Source organism: Electrophorus electricus, chromosome 18 (assembly GCF_013358815.1).
Source record: "Electrophorus electricus isolate fEleEle1 chromosome 18, fEleEle1.pri, whole genome shotgun sequence".
Taxonomy (NCBI): Eukaryota; Metazoa; Chordata; class Actinopteri; order Gymnotiformes; family Gymnotidae; genus Electrophorus; species Electrophorus electricus.
This window is the reverse complement of record NC_049552.1, coordinates 11,853,636-11,874,564: the sequence shown is the minus strand read 5'-3', so window position 1 is coordinate 11,874,564 and position 20,929 is coordinate 11,853,636. Positions and strand designations below refer to the sequence as shown.

Below are 20,929 nucleotides of genomic sequence, written 5' to 3'. Positions count from 1 at the left end.
CGGAAGGACTCGGACGTGGACCTGAAGGCACCTGTGGACGCTGCCTCTGGTTCAGACAGGCAGGGAGGGAAGATGGTCATGCGTCGGGAAATCTCCCTCGTCAATGGCATCTGCCTCATTGTGGGCAACATGACGGGCTCAGGCATCTTTGCTGCATTACATTGCCTCTTACGGGCTGCTGTACGATTTATCATTGTTTTCGGCATCTTTGAGTCCACAGAGTGGAAAGAAACATGAACAGGACATTCTGTGTGGAGGGGATTTGTGTTTGGATAGGCAGCTGTAGAGGGTCTTCCCCTGCAAGTTGCTGAATCTGCATTTTAGGAAGACAAAACATACTACAGGGTCAGAGAACCGTGGAGTGAAAGCCCAGTGGGAGGCTTCATTCATTTACTGAAGGAAAGCTGAGTGGGAGGCTGAGGTGGGGACGTCCAGTGGTTTCCTGTAACAGGCCGAGCATTTGCTGCATGCTGTTAGTCAATGGTTAAAATCCACCCTGAGGCTGTTAGATTCCCTACTAAACCATTGTTAGTTGCCTAGCACTGACTTCCGTTATCGGAAGAAAGTGTCGCTTCAGAAAAAAACAATACTATGTTTTACACTGAAGAAAAAACATTGATACAATTTTACATCTGAATATTATCAAAAACAATATTAGGATAGGAGGATTTATGATTGCTAAATTAAGCTGCCTACTGACTTATCTTGTGCCTCTAGAAAGCAGTTAGCTAGTTTATGGTGAAGGAGAGTGGATAGAGAGGTTGTCCTGCCTAGCATACTATTGTTAAATCCAGCACACTATGGGTAAATCTCTCTTGAGGAGACTGGAAAGTTCCTATTGTGGGTTGTGTCTAAATTTATCACACATGATGTGTCTAGGCACTTACCAGTGTTAAAGGAGGTTCCCCTTACCCATGTATTGTAAACCATAACACCTGTTGCATCTGAAGGGAGGAGCAAGGTGATCTTCTTTTCTCTTTCTGGTGGCTGTTAAGTGTGCTAAATTGCATTGAGTGATTATCACAGGGTTGCTTGTGTTGGCTAACTTTGCTGCTTGTCTCTCTATCTCTCTCACAGCAGAGGACTGTGACGTGATCAGAGTGCTACAGAGCAGTGCATGTTACCAGGACTGCTTTGAGTCTCTGGAAAAATAAGCATCTTTTTAAAATGCATTAATGATATTTTGAGCTGTCCACAATATTGTGATATAGCGTATGCCCATATACCCCCACGTGCATAATAATGATTTGATTATTTATTCATGATTATTCGCAACTCAGAATTTCTCAGGAGTTTCATAAGTGTCTACAAACCGATAAGGTATATACCAGCTGTCCTGTGTTGAGGAAGTCATGGATAAGGGTTGGGTGAGTGTGGTGGTTTTTGTATCTTTAACAGAAGTTAACCCATTGTGTTCACGAGTGGTCCTTAAGTGTAATCTCATTGATGGAGTCTCAAGATAACTCAGAGCTAAGCTCAGCACTATACACATGGGCTGGTGGCCAACTTTGTTAATGGAAGCCTTGTATCACAGAAGAAAACACTTTTCCAGATCTTGGACAAGTTCTGTAATAGCTTTGACAATTCAGATAATCCCAGCATTAAGAAAACCCAAGTGCGAGACCAGCTGCTTCCATAAGACGACTTCAGGCACGCAAGAAGAATTTTCTTCAAAACTACAAGAAATATGCAACTCACAATGAGCCTTATTTTCATTTATTGTTTTTTTTTTTCCCCCTGGGCGCCTGTTTTTCAGTCCAGGTTTGTTTGGGGGGGCATAATTTGTAAAGTGATCTTGACGTTGAGAATATAAATGTAACTAATAATAATCTTCATAAACTGTGCCTATGTGATGTGGGGAACTCTGGTCCAGGACAATTTCACTGATGCTAAGATCATGTCCCTCATCCTCGTTATTGCAGCTGTCATCATGAAAACAGTTGTATGAATAGCATATGGTACTTTGTCCTGCAGTTTTTTTCTGATTGTTTATAGACATGTCCCAGATCATTACACATATTTCCCAAAACTAAAACTCAAACTGCTTAACCATACAAACTATTCTCAAAACGTTACACCTGCAAAAATAAATCACTTTTGACTGAAAAACTACACACACTCCTCAAACCCAAATAATCCACACAGAATACCATACATATACATCAGGTATGTACGCACACAAACCACAAAGTTGTACTGTGTGCTGCAAGACACAACCACTGAATAAGCCAATGTAACTGTATAAAAGTCTACTCATAAAATGTGATGAGCCACAAAACAAACTTCAAACAACTAGGATTGTTGTGCTGTAATAATGATGAACATTAGCATTAGTAATCAGCTCACATACAGAATGAATGGAGCTGTAGCGGTAGGAATGAATGCTACTTGCAACACACTAGTATTTACTAGGTTCTGAGGAGGGGGAGACAGTTCAGAAAACCAATAATTTATATGGGGAATGAATGTGGACTTACTACATGATGGATGTCACTTGATGGATTTATCCCAGTACAGCGAGAAAGGAGAAAAGGAAATAAAAAATCCTTGAAGCCAATATAGGGCCCACACCTACCCGAGTAGTGTGAACCAGTGTTTGTGCTTTTCTGAGTCTCTTTTAGCTGAACTGTCCTTGATAAAGTAATAGTTCCGGATCCCTCTTTTGTTGCGTACATGTGTTCCAGTGTCCAGTGGGACTGACTCGCCATCCAAGTTCAAATTGTACGTACGCACACACACACACACACAAATAACAAAAAAAAAAAACAATCGGAGTTTGTGGAAACTTAGTTAAAAGAAAATCATCCACTCCTCTAGAGCAATAATAACAATAAGTAACTTTTGCCACAATGTTCATCATATAGCACATTAAGCATGTTTGTGCCCACTAGGACAGGAAACCTACTACTGGATCAGGTGTGAGGAACAATTAAAGCTAGAGTAGTCATTAAGGCTCAGATTTGAGAAGCTTTTTAGAGACACCAACTTCAACGTCCACATATCCTAAATAAAGAACCGCCTCTACATTTGCTAGGTCAAAACAAAATTACCCACTCCTCTAGAGCAATAACAACAATAACTAACTTAAAAAAAACCTTTTTCTTCAAAGATTAACTGAATATTTCTATTGGATTCCAGTGGATTAATTCATTTTCATATGCAGATTCTCCTAAATGTTCAGCCTTCTCGATGTTGAAACTGGAAAAAGGAAATAAAATTTCACCCTCTACAGGATATGAAATGGATTTACAGTGCAATGTAAAATAAAAGTTCAAATACCCTTATAATAATAAAAATGAATAATAAATTTAGTATCTGTCTCTTTATATAGATATAGAAATATAAGAAATTTGTAAGTCTCATAGTAACCCAAAAGGTTCAAATGGGTTACCCCTTAAATAAACGAGTCCAATTATGTGCTCCTACAAGTCGGAATGCTTAAATTTTCAAGACTGCATGACTTTCTAACTTATTAAGCGCAAGACTATTGCTTTGTTAAATCCTTCTAGTAGTGTGTGTGCAAAGGAAATAAGGGGGTTCTCAAATTGAAGGCAATGGAAACATCCTGGAGCTCTACAGAGTCTCTCAGACCTTCATGCAGGACCCTTTTTCAGTTGCATCCTGAGAAGGATCATCAGTTTCAGCAGTGAGTGTGTCTGCAGATAGTGTGTCTGCCACCTTCTGAGCATTCTTCATGGCAAGGTGGTAGCTTGGCATCAAGTGAGATTTTAAAATTCATACTAGGACTGTAATGGGATGCGAGTTCAGTACCGTGTATTGGTAGGCCAAATGCAATATCAATAGGTAACCTAGGTTTCATGCCACCATGAATTCATATGGTGAGTATCCAGTGACTTCATTTTTAGTGCAGTTGTAAGCATGGGTAAGGGGATTGACAAAATCATGCCACTGGCTTTTGTCCCGTGTCTTCGAGTGTACCTAACATACTGAGGAGTGTTCTGTTATACCTCTCAACATGGCTTCCTCTTGGATGATGAGGACTAGTTCCCACCTTCCAAGTACATATGAGGGCACAAAGTTGTTTGATCAACTGTGATCAAAGTCAAAATCTCTGCCTTGATTACTGTGGAGTTTTTCTGGAAAACCATAATGTACCAGGAACTGTTCCCATAGGCATTTTGCGACTGTACTGGCTTTTTGATCTCTAGTAGGCATGGCTACTGCATACTTTGTAAAATGGTCTGTAATTACAAGGATGTCCTTGGTGTTATGGCTATCAGGCTTTAAAGACACATAGTCCATACAGACCATTGGTCTTGCACATTGCCTGCAAGATTTCACTTTCATTTCAATATCTGAAGCCACTTTTTACCAGTAAAATCTAGATCTGACCAAGTCAGGAGTGTGTTCACTTCCCAAATATCCCATATCACCAAGAAGACTTGAAAACATCTGATCTTAACACTTCAGGTAGTACAAGCTGACAAACAGGTTGAGTGTCACACTGGTGGTTTAAGTACAGAATGCCCTTCTTTAACTCAAGATGATGTCATTCTTGCACCAGTAATTTGAGAAGTGCACATTCAACACTGGAATAATGTGGAGGGTGTTCTCCTCTCTCAATTATGGATATTACTTTTCCTTTACCCAGGATGATGTCTTAAGATCTCATCCTGGGTAAAGGTAGGTACTGTTAGACTTCCGTCAGCACATTCAAGGTCATCAGGTACAGCTCTTAGATGGAGTGCAAGTGATTCTACTAATGTGACAGGAGAGGCATCATCATTAGTAGTGCTGAGGAGATGCTTGTTGTAGATAGCTAAGACTGCATCAGTAGAGAGGACAAATGTATGTGCTGATGATGCTAAATTATGTGACGTAAAATGTTTTATTCTCTTGTATTCTTCTTGTGAAACAAGGTCATTGATCAGCTGAAGGTGAGGTCATGGTGAAAGACAGTCAGCATCATGGATGTGCTTTACAGCCCTATAAAGTTGACAAGGCAGCTAACTAACGATAACTTGGAGCATCCAGCTTTTCTGATGTAAGGACAGTTGTCAGTTGGTCCCATACAGGTAATCATGTCAGTTGGTCCCATACAGGTAATCATGGAATATCTCAACAACTGCCCTTTTCAAGGCCAAAAATTCCAACTTTTGTGCTGGACAGTCCTCTACTGGCATATGCAATTACACATGAGTGTCCATCCTGCTCTTGATATAAAGCTGCCCCCAGTCCTGTAGTGTGGAGTGTGTGTGTATGTGTGTGTATGTGTGTATGTGTGTGTGTGTAATGTAATATATATATATATATATATAGTTTGCAAAGCTTAGATCAGGTGCTGTGTTTTTCAATTATTAATTCAAAAGCATTCTGACAAGAGAGTGTCCAATGAGACCCAAAGAGAGAGAGAGAGAGAAAGAGAGACAGACAGAGAGAGAGAGAGAGAGAGAGAGAGAGGGAGGGAGGGGAACTATACACTGGCACTAGGACTGACTACTCAGAGGAACTTAATGGCCAAGAGGAACTGGAACCAGACCTTTTGGAAAGTGAAGTGGAGTGGACACTGAGGCAACTGCCAAACAACAAAGCACCTGGCATCGATGGAATCCCTGCTCAGCTGCTCAAACTAGTTCCAAAAAGCTGCACTGACAACACTATGCCAGAAGATGGAGGAGGACCTGTACATGGCCAAAGGACTGGAAAAGATCAGATTTCATCCCACTGCTTAGGAAGGGAGACACCAGGAATTGTGCCAACTCTAGAACAATTGACCTGATCCCTCATGCCAGCAAGGTGTGAAGATCATCGAAGGTCTAAAGACCTTGGGCAACATCCTTGGTCAAGAACTTCCTGATGTCCAAGCTGGATTCCGCAAGGGCAGAGGGGCCCTTGACCACATTGCAAATCTGAGATGGATCATGGAAAAGGCAAGGGAGTACCAGAAGAAACTCTACCTGTGATTCATTGTCCACACCAAGCCTTTCGACTGCATTGAGGATGACAAGCTTTGGGTAGCACTGAGAGAGGTAGGAGTGCTAACGCAACTGATCAGTTTGATCAGGTCACTCTACGAGGATCAAGAAGCCACAGCGCGAACCAGGTATGGGGACACGGAGTGGTTCAAGATCAAAAGGGGCACAATACAAGGGTGCATAGTCTCTCCTTTTCAACCTCTACGCGAAAGTGATCATGAGGAAGCTGGACTTAGACAATTGGAGCATTGGGGTGAAAGTAGGTGGAAGAAGCATCAGCAATCTGAGATATGCAGGCAATACGACCCTCTTGGCAGAGAACGAGAAGGACCTCAAGAAGCTGATCCTGCAGCTGAAAGAAGAAATCGAGAAGATGGGACTTCAGCTGAACATCAAGAAGACCAAGCTCATGAGCACTGCTGACAAGGAAGTCAACATAAAGATCAACAATGAAGAAATAGAAGTGGTCGATAGCTTCATATTCCTTGGGTCCCTCATCAATCACAGTGGAGGCTCGACAGCAGAGATCAAGCATCGATTAGCACTGGTGTGTGCGGCCATGGTGAACATAGACCAAATATGGAAATGCCAGGATTTCGCGGTCACCATCAAGCAAAGGCTGATTACAGCCATCGTGCTCCCAATTGCGACGTATGGCTGTGAGACGTGGACACTGACAAAAGCAGACAGAAGAAAAATTGACGCCTTCGAGCTGTGGTGCTGGAGAAAACTCTTACGAATCCTATGGAAAGCTAGAGTTGCCAATAAAGCTGTTCTGGAACATATCAACCTAGAGGTGTCCCTGGAAGGCAAGATCACCAAACAGAAACTGACAAATTTTGGACACATTATAAGAAGAAATTCGCTGGAAAAGGAGATGCTACTCGGAATGGTCAGTGGTAGAAGAAACAAGGAAGACCAAGGTGCCATTGGCTGGATATCATCAGGCAGGACACAGGACTGAACATCAAGCAACTAAATAAAGCTGTGAAGAACAGGGAAGCACGGAGGCGGCTGGCCTACAGAGTATCCAAGAGTCGAACACAACTGAATGGTTGAGCAAAACATAGATTTTTTTTGGGGGGGGGGGGGGGGGTTTGCTCAACCATTCAGTTGTGTCTGACTCTTAGATATATATATATATATATATATATATATATATATATATATATATATATATATATATATATATATATAACAAATTTGTAAGCCTCATAGTAACCCAAAGGGTTCACATGGGTTACTATGATCAACAATGAAGAAAAAATTTAAATTTATTTTTATAAATAAATTTTTAAAAATTAATTACATTTAATTTTATACATGTATGAATTACATTTTACTACTAAGAATTACATTTTTGTACATTGTATATACGCATATTATACATTCCCTCTTCATCCATCATAACATTTATTTTTTCACCAAACTGCATCCATTTCCCTGTATCACTCCTTGGCTCAGACACAGCAGTTGCCAAAAGCATTTCACTGTCAGTTATACCATGTATGACTATGTACATGACAAATAAACTTTGATCTTTGAACTTGAACTTGATTTTTTATATCAAAAATGACATTTTTTATATCACAAAGTAAATTTCTACATGTAAGAATTCAATTCTTGAGATCAAACATTTTATTTTTACATTAAATAATTACATTCATACATATAAAAATTGAATTCTTACATGTAAAAAAATTAATTTTTACTAGTTGAAATTTATTCAAATGAGCCAGTGAATCATCTGTTTAAATCTGTCCAATGGTGGCCCTTTGTCACTCTCTGTGGGAGTGTCTCCAAAGATCCAAGGTGTTGCCAAGTCTGCAGCTATCATAGAAATTTGAATCTTTCATAATAAAATGTCTGAGAGTTAATGTATACTTCTTATGTTAAGATAATGCCATTCATTTATGGTAGTTAATATTTGGTTCTTCAAGAACCTTTCATTTTGTCAGCTGGAGAAAGTTGTCTGGCAACCATGCTCTCACTACACTGACAATGGACCTGGCACTCAAACCCTCAAACTAGTGTGGCTGAAAAAACACACTATTGTGCTGGCACTTTATTGATACTGTCATAGTCAGGACACTTGACAATTTAAGAAAAATAATATTCTTAAGTAAAATATAGGTTTTTGGACAACTGGGAGCACATCTTCTACTAGGAGATGTCTCAAAAACGGACTTTTTGTAATTTTTCCTGTAATTAAATTAGATAGCTGGGAAATACAGATTTGCACTAGTGCTTGTATATGAAATATATCATTATTTATGAAATATCTAATTGTATATTTACCATGAAATAGCCAATACAAACAAAACACAATGTGTAAAACATAATTACAGAACTATCCAAAATATTTTACATTATTTTAATTTATGCAGTAGGCTTTCATGGTACTTGAATGTTGCTTAGCTGTGCTACTCTGGGCAGAGTATAAAGCAGTTGGCACACCAGCAGTCAGACTCTTAAACAATTCCATGAATGTTTCCAAATAACTCTCAGTATGACGCAGATTAACAATGAGAGAATCAAATAAATACCAACGTTGCTCATCAGCAGTTATAGAATGCAGTCAGACTCTCAAACAATTGTGAATTCCAAATTATTCTCAAAATAACAGATTAGCAATGAGAGAATCAATAATACCAACATTATGCAAAACTCCATTACTGCCTTGCTGGAAGTTTCTATCAGTTAGTCTGACTCTCCTCATAATCTGTAATAGAACTAAGTCGCCATTGCTAGAGTTTAACGGTTGCCTACACTATGGCCTTATGTTGTGTGCACATCACCCTGGAGTAAGAAGCACTTTCACTTTCTTTGGTTGTAAAATTTATTAAGTGCAAGCTGTACTTTTATAATTTGTTGAGAACAGACAAAAAATTATTTTTACATTTTAAAAAATAAATTTTTACTAGTAAACATTTAATTCTTTATCATTATTTAATTCTTTATATCACAATTTTCACTAGTCAAAATGTTATTTCTGATAAAAGTTACAACTGCTTGCCATATAAATGTGATTCCTGTACATGGTGAGAAACCTCCAGAAGAGGACTACCTTTTGAAGCTTTGTTATTAAACTGTGTCAAATTCCTTCCAGTCATGAGTGCTCTTGTTGTTTAAAGCTGATGTGTCACAAGACTTGACCTCAGTGATTTCGACATGCTTTCTTGGTAGGAGACAGCTCGTGTTAAGGAAGGCTATGGTGACAACATGCAGTCCCTCCTTAACAAATGTTGGAGTAGGAATTAAACACACACTCCTTCTTAATAAGGTTATTAAAAAACATTTTTAAAATTTCCTGTAGTCATTCCAAAGAATGTATGTATCACTATTTCTACAAACATGCATCACAGTAAACATGTTAAATGAAAAGTTGTTGTTCAAATTAATGTCTAAAAGATTGATGTTGAACAGGAATTAAGGTTCCTTCCCCTCCATAAAAGCCTAAGGGCAGAGAATTTATAGAAATTTTGAATATGAAATATGTTTTTAAGTAACATATTTATTAGAATGTGTAAAATACAGTGTTTTGGCTGAACAGTGAACCCAGTGGTCAGCACTTTCAAAGTAGGAGGGTTCTCTCTCTCTCCCTCTCCACAGATTTCCAGAAATAGACTGCGAAACTCGAGAAGCCAACTGTCCTCTGTTTGGGAAAAACACCTCAGAATCTCTCTGTCGTCTGGGATTGCGACACTCTTCAGTCCACTGCTAGATCTGGATATCTTGAGGAAGAACTTAATTGCACAACTCATTACTCTTCTAGTCACCAACAAATAGTTTTGTCTACTGTAGTGCATCAAAGCACATTAAAGGTATAGTATGCAATTTAAATTTTGTTATGGTTACTTGTTGTGCCTTAGTGTGATATCTACCCCAGACTGAGGGCCTGAAAAATGTTTTTGAATAATTTTATGTGGTCAGCAGACTCATCTGCAGTAGAAAATGTTGACACATTAAATCTGAAATAGGTGAAATTTTTATTGCTCAGCCTGGTATTTGGTTCAGATGTTCACTTTGTATTTAAAAACTAACCCTAGTTTTGATTTCAAAATGTTTAATAAGGTACTACTTTACCTGTGAGTGCTTACTATGCCATCATTCATGAAAATGCTCAATTGTTTTGGGTAAATCATAGCAGGATATATTTACTATGTAAGTAGTAAAAGGTTCTGTTTACCAATACACCTGTGATACAACGTTTCAATGTGTTTTCATACTTTCTGTGCAAAAAAAAAGATAATATAGGTCAGAAGCTGTCCTTTAATCTGGTTCCTTACATGTTTTGTATATTCATAATAGTCTGATCATCCTACTCTCACAGCTGTAAATGTGGAATAAGCCATCTTGGTTTGTATTGAATCTCCTTTGTTTGATCAGCATGAAACAGAAGTTGCTAGCTGTGAGACGAGCACTTTGTTGCCGCCCTCGGAAGGACTCGGACGTGGACCTGAAGGCACCTGTGGACGCTGCCTCCGATCCAGACAGGCAGGGAGAGAAGATGGTCATGCGTCGGGAAATCTCCCTCGTCAATGGCATCTGCCTCATTGTGGGCAACATGATTGGCTCAGGCATCTTTGTGTCACCCAAAGGTGTGCTGCTCTACAGCGCCTCCTACGGGCTGTCTCTTGTCATCTGGGCCGTAGGCGGCATGTTCTCAGTGGTTGGTGCCCTGTGCTATGCGGAGCTGGGCACCACCATCACCAAGTCGGGGGCCAGCTATGCCTATATCCTGGAGGCTTTCGGAGGCTTCTTGGCCTTCATCCGCCTGTGGACCTCCATCCTTCTGGTGGAGCCAGCCAGCCAGGCCGTCATCGCCTTGACTTTCGCCAACTACCTGGTGGAGACGCTCTACCCCACATGCCAGCCGCCCTATGACGCCGTGCGACTTATCGCCGCTGCCTGCCTCTGTGAGTCCTCGGAGTGGAAAGAAACATGAGCAGGACATTGTGTGTGGAGGGGATTTGTGTTTGGATAGGCAGCTGTGGAGGGTCTTCCCCTGCAAGTTGCTGAATCTGCATGATGTTTTTGTAAGTCCAAACATACTACAGGGTGAGAGAGCCATGGAATTTTATTGAATGAATGAAAGCTGAATGTGAGGCTGAGTTGGAGACGTCCAGTGGCTTCCTGTAACGGGCCAGGCATTCACTGCATGCTTTTACTCACTGGTTAAAATTTCTGAAGGAATTTCATGCTTTTCTGCTCACCCCATTAGAGGCTGTTAGAGATTCCCTAAAAAGGCATTTTTAGTTGACTTATGTTATCTGAAGAAAACGTCACTTCAGCTAAAAAAAAAACAAAAAAAACAAAAACAAAACTGTTTTGAAGAAGAAAAAATGTTTTGCTTCTGATTACTTTCAAATTCAGAGAGAAGAGGATTTATGACTAATCATTTAAGCTGCACTGACTGTTACCTTGTGTCTCTAGACACCAATTTGGAATTAGATCAAAGATTGTTCAGTTATATCAAAGATATTCAGGGAGTGGAGAGGGAGGTTGCCCTGCCCAGCACACTATGGGTAAGTCCCTCTTGAGGACACTGGAAAGTTCCTATTGCATTGGAAAGTTCCTATCACACACCTTGTGTCTGTCTGGGCACTTACCAGAGTTTCCCCATACCCATGTATTTCTGGCTATCAGGGTTCAAAACCATGACACCTGATGGGAGGAGCAGAATGTTTTTTGGTGGCTGTTACTGAGCCAAGTTCCGCTGGGCCAGAATATCATTACACACTTGCCCAAACTAGCATACTTGCTAGTGTTATTACCAGCTACAGAGCTACAGACAGTTGAATAATTCGAATTACTGGATGATATCTGGGTAATGCCTAAATAATTATAGAATTTTAAAGTGTTTGCACATTTTAAAGTGTGTGTGTGTGTGTGTGTGTGTGTGTGTGTGTGTGTGTGTTTATAATGACTTTGCTTTAGTCAAAATTATAAATTATATATCAGCTTTCTTGTGTTGGGAAAGTCATGGGTAGGTGAGTGTGGTGTTTTTTGTTTCTCTAACAGAGGTTAACCCATGGTGTTCACAAGTGTTCCTTAACTGCTGTCATCTCATTGATAGAGTCTCAAAATAACTCGCAGCTAAGCTCGTCTCTGTAAACATGGGCTGTTGGCTGGCTCACAAACTGCAGCCATCCACCACACCATGCCTCATAAGTGCAGCTTGTCTGAACACTGCACACAAGCACACACACACACACCCAAAACATGCCTGTGAACATTCTGAAGTAGGTGCCAACTTTGATAACTGAAGCCTTGCATCACAGAAGCAAATGCACTCTGCCAGGGCTGGGGCAAGTTCTGTAACATTTCAGATGGTCCCAGCATTAGGAAAACCCAAGTGCAAGGTCAGCTGCTTCCATAAGATGACTTAAAGCAGGAAAGAAGAGCATTCTTCAAAACTACTGTAACTTGCAACTTGCCATGAGAATTTTATTTTGTTTTTCCCCCCTGCTGTTTTTCGGTCCAGGTTTGTTGATCTTCATAAACTGTGCCTACGTGAAGTGGGGAACTCTGGTCCAGGATGTCTTCACTTATGCCAAGATCATGTCCCTCATCCTCATCATTGCAATTGGCATCATGAAAATAATTAGAGGTAAACACTGGTACCAGTGCAGGGATTATGTCTAGATCCCACTACACCTTACACCTAAATGACCCATCATGCATTGCTAATCATTGTCCATGCTATTCTATACCACAACATCTGGTTTACCAGCATACAATTTTAAAAGGTTGTGTCAACTGGTAGCATCACCACTGGAAATGGATTGAACACCCATGTTTTAAGATGTTGGTTTTGAAAAAATAACACAGAAGATTTTACAGAGTTCTGTACAGCCCCCACCCCAAATAAAACAATCACAATACTCGAAGATATTTAAAAAGTTTCTGACAGGTTTTCCTCTTGCTGTTTTCATCTGTTTCTTCATGCGTGCCATAGGAGAAGCTCAGAACTTTGAGAGCCCATTTGAGGGCTCCTCAGCGGAGGCGGGGAGTGTTGCCCTGGCTCTCTATTCAGCCCTTTTCTCCTACTCCGGCTGGGACACCCTCAACTTCGTCACTGAGGAGATTGTCAACCCGGAGAGGTGGGTTAGCATCGGCAATGGAGGTCTGCCCTGACTGTTACAGCTGGGATTGTTGTGCTGTAATATTGATGAACATTAACATTAGTAATCAGCTCACACATGCAGAATGAATGGAGAGGTGATGAAATGCCCTTTATCCTCATATAAAAAAATGACCACTGACATGTCAGAGGTAAACCTTATTTGATGTACATGCAGAATGATGAATAAATATTACTTGGCAGTTTCAGATTTCATGTTAGGGGTACTGTCAGATGTCCATTTCATTGAAATATGATTTTTTGTTAGTTTTTTGCTTTTGCATACAGGAATTTGCCTCTAGCCATTGCCATCTCTATGCCGATAGTGACCATAATCTACCTGCTGACAAACGTGGCATACTATGTGGTACTGGATATGCCCTCATTCATGGCTAGTGATGCAGTTGCTGTGGTACGTGCCAGGCCAGCCTTTAACGAACTTCATAGTTAACTGAGCAGGTGAAAGCTACATTCCCTCAAAAAAGCCTTCATCTCCCTCTGCAGACCTTCGGGAATCAGGTACTGGGGCCCATGAGCTGGATTATTTCCATTGCTGTTGCTATGTCCTGCTATGGAGGACTTAATGCTTCTGTCATTTCTGCCTCAAGGTAAACACTAGTGTTAATGCTTCTGGGATTGAAATATTCAAATTTGCCCCAGAATTATTCAAATGCCTCCTAGATTATCTGAACCATATCACATGATCTAAGAGTCTAATCTAATACTTATATCTGTTGTATATTATATATATATATATATATATATATATATATATATATATATATATATATATATATATATATATATATATATATATATATATAGTCTTGGGACATTAAAGGAAGGTTACACACACACTTTAAATCAAATGCGAAGTACAGTATGTGGGCATATGTGTATTGCTGTTATAAAATAGTAGGACTTTTTGTGTTCAATTGGTGACTTCAGGTGACTTCAGTGCCTTAATGGGGGAGGATTGCAGTGATTGCAGGTTTAGTGGGCTAAATGTGTGGCAGACAGTACTACTCAATACTTACACTACTGCAATACTTTTCTATTACTTTAACTGACTTATACTTTTTGCTATGAATAATTGTGATAATCTAGAATTGGAGTATAAGGGCATAAAATATGCCATTGTTCCAAAACTTAAAAAAAATAAATTACTAGAAGTAGAGAGAAATAACTGAACATTTGGCCTCATTTTCATAATTTAATCTATTTTTGTATAATCTATTATTGTATATCACAGGAACAAATAAGGTCTCCATCCATAAGATTATCATACGCTGCCTTCTTGTGACAGGTTGTTCTTTGTGGGGGCACGAGAAGGGCACCTGCCAAACAGCCTAAGTCTGATCCATGCCAAGCGTTACACACCCATCCCGGCTCTCCTCTTTAACGTGAGTATAACCTCTGCTTCCGCCTTTCGCATTGCGCTTTGCAGGATTTTTTTGCTTGCTGCTCAATTGTTGAGGACTTCACACAGAAGGGTGTGTATGGTAATGGACAGGTGACCAGGTACATAATGACGGTTTCTGGTTCCACTTGGAGTTTAGTGATTGGTGTCCCATGCGTTCCTGCAGACTATAGCCAGCCTCCAGGTGATTAGCATTTGAGGAGGCTGTGAGTCTAGGTTTACTAGTCTAGCTTTGCTCGCCCTCCCCTTCTCTTTCATCTCCAGGAGCACAACTTCTTTTGCTGGCACCATGTTCAGAAGCCATAATGTTTCTCACAATGTCGTGTCCTCTTCTCCTTGTTGAAGTTTCTATGTGTTCTTACCACATGGTACATGCCACAAATCCCATTTGAGCCTAGCTCTTCAAGAATGAGGACCTACTTTTCTTTGGGTGAACACTGTGACAAATGCTCCTCCAATGGGATTTGGAAGCACTTGTGTTTTTGTGGTTGTCGGATCTTTGGTTTTCTCTCCTGTCTCACTTTTCTAATTGCACAGAAAAATATCCTGATTCTGATCTAGTGGTGGATCCTTGTTTCCTCAGTCAATAACAGTGTTAAATGTTCATTTATGTACTATTCTGATCATGACACACTGGCCCAGTGTGGATCTGTACATTCTGTAGATTGTGTACATATATACTCAACCATATACATTGTACATTGTGTATATAATCATAATATACATATATTGTACATACATTGTTAATATATTTTTGTACATACATAGAATATATATTTATCTGTATATATATTTTTTTCTCTATGCACCCCTGGTTCTCTTCCTCAGTTTGGACAGAGCACTCTCCACCATTTCACTGCGTGTTGTACTGTGTATGACTATGTATGTGACAAATAAACCAAACTTGAAACTTGAAACTTGAAACAATCCTGCAGCATAAGGAAACGTTCTCATCAGGCCTCTCTGTGAAGCCATTTTTACACTCACTTAAGATCTGCATTGAGTGTTGTCTCTTATTCATGATAAGGAAGTTTTCAAGGAGGTGTTCAGGATTGTAGGTTCTCCAGGCACTGGTAGCTTCTGTTAGCTAGTTTAATGAGATATGTCATGAACATTTTGTCATGACATAGCAACCTTCTTCAATTTTCTGTCGAGGCTTATCATGCTCCTGCTGAGGCCTCTCAGGGGCTGTATAACCTGACTAACCTGAATGATCCACATGAGGCATCTTCTCCTGCTGTTTGGGGTTTTCCACTGTCAATCTTGTTGGATTCCTTCTTTACAAGAAGTGGTGGTGCCATTAAGCTGTGTTATTCAAATGAAATCAGTCAGCAAGTTCTAATTAATTTGGAAACTCAGGTCATATACATCGTAATGGACATTAAGTGCATATGCAACTGATTATTGATAAATATGTAATTAAAAATAATGTAGCACCTTTATATGTAACGTTGGAAATTCATATAAATCTGCAAATAAAACAAACAGAAAAAAGAACAAAAAATGTAAAAGGTTTTGAACGGGTTGAGAAAGGACATTAAGATGAATAAGAACCACAGAATTAACCTGCAGTTAAAATAACACTGAAAACGGTCATTTTAAAATTAAAGACAAATTTTGAGAAAATTTTGAGAAAAAATGGAGTATCATCATAAAAGAATGAGTAAAAGGAATGTTTTAAGAATAGTGATGGTTTTGTGTTGCTGTTTTTTAGGGTGTAATGGGACTGATCTTCCTCTGTGTGGAAGATGTCTTCCAGCTCATTAATTACTTTAGTTTCAGCTACTGGCTGTATGTAGGCCTGTCTGTGGTGGGCCTGATCTACCTTCGTTTCACACAGCCAGACAGAAAAAGACCTGTCAAGGTATGCCCATTGGTTGCAACCACCATCACTATGACTGCACTATGGGCTAAGTGAACATGAGAGAATTTGACTAAACATTCTACATGTTGGTCATGCTGTTTAACCCACACGGTTGTTCTGTTTTTTGTGCTCTACCTTCAGCTCACCCTGTTCTTCCCGTTTATCTACTGCCTGTGCAGTTTGTTCTTGGTCATCGTACCACTCTACAGTGACACAGTCAATTCCCTCATAGGGGTAGCCATCTCACTGTCCGGAGTGCCTGTGTATTATTTATGTATTTACCTTCCGGAGGAGAGAAGACCAAAATGGGTCAGACGGCTAAATGGTAAGAATCCTGACGTGTTGTTGATTTACAATACACTTGGACACTGTATTATCTAAGGCAAGTTGTGTTGTGCTCTGGAATAAGATGAAGGTTTGCAGTGGTTTAGCAGTTTGCAGTTTTGTTTTTGTTACCTTTCTTTTAGTCAAGTGGTGTAGAGACTTATGTAGCCTTGTGCCTTGGTCAAAAACCTTGCCACTACTGCAAATTAAAATTATTAGTCTGTGTAAAAGATCTTACTCCTTTAAACTGTTTGCCATTCTGCTCATTACATACACACACATTTCATCACCCTTAAAGTTTAGGGAGGTAATGTGATCTCTGATGCCAATCTAGAGATCTGTAAGAGGAAATTATTGAGCCTGCATCCAAAACCAGTTTAGTGGCAAACTGAATGAAAGTGGTGCTGTCTAAGATCTGAACATTGCAGCCCGGAGTGCATTGATCTGGATTTCAGTCATCTGTAGTCCTGTACCATAAGAGGTGGCACATTTCCAAGCAATATGGCTGCTTAGACATTAATACCAATGCTTTAATTTAGACATTTAGAGTGAAGTATTCACATGGTTGAAACATCTTGATCAAAGTTATTTAGAAGGTAAAAATATCTTGAGCCTTTATATCTGCATAAAATAAAAAACCTGTGCACTGAACACAATGTAACCAGAGACCATCAGTCTCTAGTTCTCAGTAGTCATAGTTCCAAGTAGCAGTGTACATGTCCCCGTGGTCTTGATTATTTAAGATCTCTGTTAACTCTGTATCTTCTTTCCTCCCCCCCCCTCCCTCTCTCTCTCTCTCTCTCTCTCTCTCTCTCTCTCTCTCTCTCTCTCTCTCTCTCTCTCTCTCATATGTTCTCCTGCTCTGTGTCTGTATGTGTGTGTGTGTGTGTGTGTGTGTCTATCTGCTGTGCCAGCCACCATCACCAGATACACTCAGATCATATGCTACGGTTGTCCAACTGACCTGAATGTGGAGCCAGAGAACATGGTGTCAAGCAAGACCCAATGATACCATGAAAGTCACAGCTCTTAAAGATATCAAAGATATTTTAAAGTTTTAAGCTTCCACTTCAGACGTGGATATGGATACCTTGCTGCCAGTTCTCTGACTGTCCGTGATGAAATGTTCTTGTTCAGTGAGACACTAACATTTTTGCATGTAGTGAATTTGTTTTACATGAATTATTTGCACATATGCAGGTATTTTAGAAGCATCAGTCTGTCTTACTTTGATATGTGCACAGAGAATATCAAATGTCTCTTTGTTTCGGGGCTTTGATGCAGCCCTTGGTGTGATATCACCAGACCAAAGAGGACTAAACTTGATTACAAATGCTTTAAGTGATTTCAACACATGTTGTTCCTAAAATACCTGAAGGTAATGCTAATAGGATGAGGAAAGTGCATGCGTCAGCAAGCATGCAGGTGGGTACTGTGTATCCATCCACCATGGTCTTTTGTTCATTTTGTACATGCTCTACTACATGACAGAAAATATGTTCACCGAAGAGAAACGGAATGAGATTTTTTGTAACGCTGATTAATTTATGGTTTACACAAGTTTTTTACTATGTGACCACAGCACTTTATATCTCTCTATTTTCTTTGTGTCTTTTATTAGTCATGTGATCGTTTTAGGGACTTGCCACTTGTATGTTTTGAGCCTCAGACAGCACTTCTCTGTGTGTCTCTCGGGTACCTGAGGAACAGCAATAATTCATAATTCTCCGTTGTGCGAATGATAGCTTCATGTTCCTGTCAATGCTTATTTTCTCTTCCTCTGTAATCCATTTCACATATATTCACTCTCTTAGAGCATTGTTTATGGGCCTACGCCACTGTTAGCCGTTTCAAGATTTACACTTCACTTTACAGTTTTTATATTGGCTAATCAAGACCAATGCATATAGTTTTTTGACACCTGAATTAGCTGAAATTTTATTTAATTCTTACCTGCTCAAAATCGGTATGGTTGAATTGGAATAATTATATTATTTTAATATTTCCTGGTAAATACTAACACTTACTTGGGTAATGCTATCATTTGTCTTCTGGCTTTCTTTTGTCTTCTGGTCCTGCATGACCCCTGTGTGTGACATCTAATATTTAATTGTATCACCAATGTCTGCACCATATCTGTTAACATCCAGCTGCACACCCTTCATTTCCTTTCGTACTACTTTCTATGGACACATGTCACTATTCCCTGACCTGATTATCGTTATTTTTTTAAAAACTTTCATATTTTAATACATTCAAGCTGGACTGTTTTTGCTATCACTTGTTGTTATTCAGACGTCCCCTTATGCAAAAGTGCAAATTGGACACACCCACAGGCAAGTAATATTTGTCTGTGGTTTCCATTGTTAGTTGTATGGGACCTAACAGGAAACTGTTTGGCCACAGTTTCTTACTTTGCTGTCATAAAATCGTAAAAATAACTTTGGCTTGTTTATACTTAACTATGTCTGATTTAATATTTTGTCATATATTTGATGCATCTCTGACACATCTAGTGACGGAGCTAGAGGATGGCTAGTGTTTTAGGAGGTGAAACTAGCTGACTTGGAATGTACCAAAGAAGAAGGAAGTTTGGTCCATTAATTTTGGCAGCCCAGTGTAAATCAAGGTCAGAGTGCTCTTTGGCACACAGTGACTCAGCAGACACTCAGCAGATAAGCCAATGAGTAATGTTTTTGAGAAGCAGATTATACAGGATTGTGACCTCTTTATGACCTCATGATAAACCAGGGAAAATGTGCAGTGTGGGAATTCATTGGCATGAATTTGGAAATACTTGTACAGGTACATTAGAACTAGCACAGAAGCCAACAAAAAGGTAACGAACAATGAACAGCACTCTGATTCCTCTTAGTTGGAAATGTTATATCACTTGACATATGGTGTCAGTGTCTCATCCTTCATGTGATAGTTGCATTCACTTTGGAACTGAGGTGCACACACTGAAGACTTATGAACTGCATTTGCCCTTATGTGTATTCACTTATTTATTTGTAATCGTTTTTATTTTTTGTAGTTATAATAAATCTTATACAAAGACAATAACTCTGAAAGTGGTCAATATGGTGACATCCTTATCATGGATTGCAGACACAAATATCCTGCTCAAAATCACTTAACAGAAACATTTTAAATTTCATTTAAAATGAGGGAAACTAGTTCACTACTTTCATTTAACCCATATTCAGCTGTGGGATGACTGTGATGATTTTGTTTGAATCCAGGTGCCAGAACACAGCCACAACCTAAAACCAAATTAAACTGTAACTCAAGTATAATTTGGTCCAAATCTCAGCCACAGTTCAGTCTTCATTAAACCATGTTGTAAGTATAATTTGCATGGGTTAAATTGTGTTTGTGTTCTGGCACCTGGATTTGGTCAAAGATGTTGCTTTCATTCCTCGGCAGTATGAGAACTGGAAGAAAGTAGTAATTGTGGGATAGAACTGGGCCATCATTCATTTGATATTTGAGGAGGAGTCATTTTCAACTCACTCACAGGCATGAGGAGAAGTGGTTGCACAAAGAAAACCTATACTCATACATGGTGAAAATTAGGCTGAAATTCAGATGTTCTTTTTGCTGGCTATTATGCTTGCTATTTAAAATATTTTTGGCTGTTGTGGCCAGGAATTATAACCTGAGATTTGATTGGTTGATTCAGTTTTCTGGAATCAGATTTTGACCGGCTGTTCGTGATCCTCTCCTCCTGCTTGAAAAAGACCTTCACAGAACAAGAGTACAGTGATGGTAGCTAAAAACGCTTCTTTTAAACACTTAATTCTACTTTTGTGAACCTTCACCAGTCACAATTGTTATTTAATCACTAATACACCAATATTCACACAGAAATTTCAGCTCTCCTAAATATTTTTTTCCATAATCATATGCATGTTTCAATACAGTTAACCTTATGTTGTCATTTAGAAAGCCTTGCCATTCAAAGCACAAAACTCCATTACAACAAGATGCAAAGAACATACGGACATCATGGTTTAAGCACTAACAAACTATTCTCAACACATATTTTTAAAGGTGTAATAAAACAATGAAAGAAAAGTATACAGAGGGTTTAAAACTTTATTTGAAAAGCCTAAATAAATGAGTGGAGAAATTTGATATACTATGAATATACTTCAGTGATGAAGTGGATATGATGCAAAATTCATAGAAGGAAGCCCAACATACTAATTTCTCAAAAGGAACGTAACTGTATAAACTATACTGCTCTCTGATTG

The 20,929-nt window shown here is 39.3% G+C and overlaps 1 protein-coding gene across 4 annotated transcripts; it reads left to right on the top strand.

The window, feature by feature from the left end:
* The first annotated feature begins 51 nt into the window (after positions 1-51).
* On the top strand, positions 52-19,744 carry LOC113570096 (Y+L amino acid transporter 2). Of its 4 annotated transcripts, none has more exons than XM_035536193.1 (10): positions 52-129; positions 10,504-10,855; positions 12,424-12,549; positions 12,898-13,042; positions 13,351-13,474; positions 13,567-13,670; positions 14,369-14,465; positions 16,197-16,346; positions 16,488-16,671; positions 17,585-19,744. In XM_035536193.1, exons 1-10 carry the CDS (start codon positions 73-75, stop codon positions 17,677-17,679), a joined length of 1,434 nt encoding a protein of 477 aa, XP_035392086.1. In that variant the 5' UTR covers positions 52-72; the 3' UTR covers positions 17,680-19,744. The 4 variants fall into 4 exon arrangements, with proteins under 4 accessions (XP_035392086.1, XP_026854111.2, XP_035392087.1 ...); XM_026998310.2 differs by lacking the exon at positions 52-129 and adding an exon at positions 9,590-9,760 and having other exon boundaries at positions 10,326-10,855; XM_035536194.1 differs by lacking the exons at positions 52-129; positions 16,197-16,346; positions 16,488-16,671; positions 17,585-19,744 and adding exons at positions 9,590-9,760; positions 15,311-16,190 and having other exon boundaries at positions 10,326-10,855.
* Positions 19,745-20,929: the final 1,185 nt, after the last annotated feature.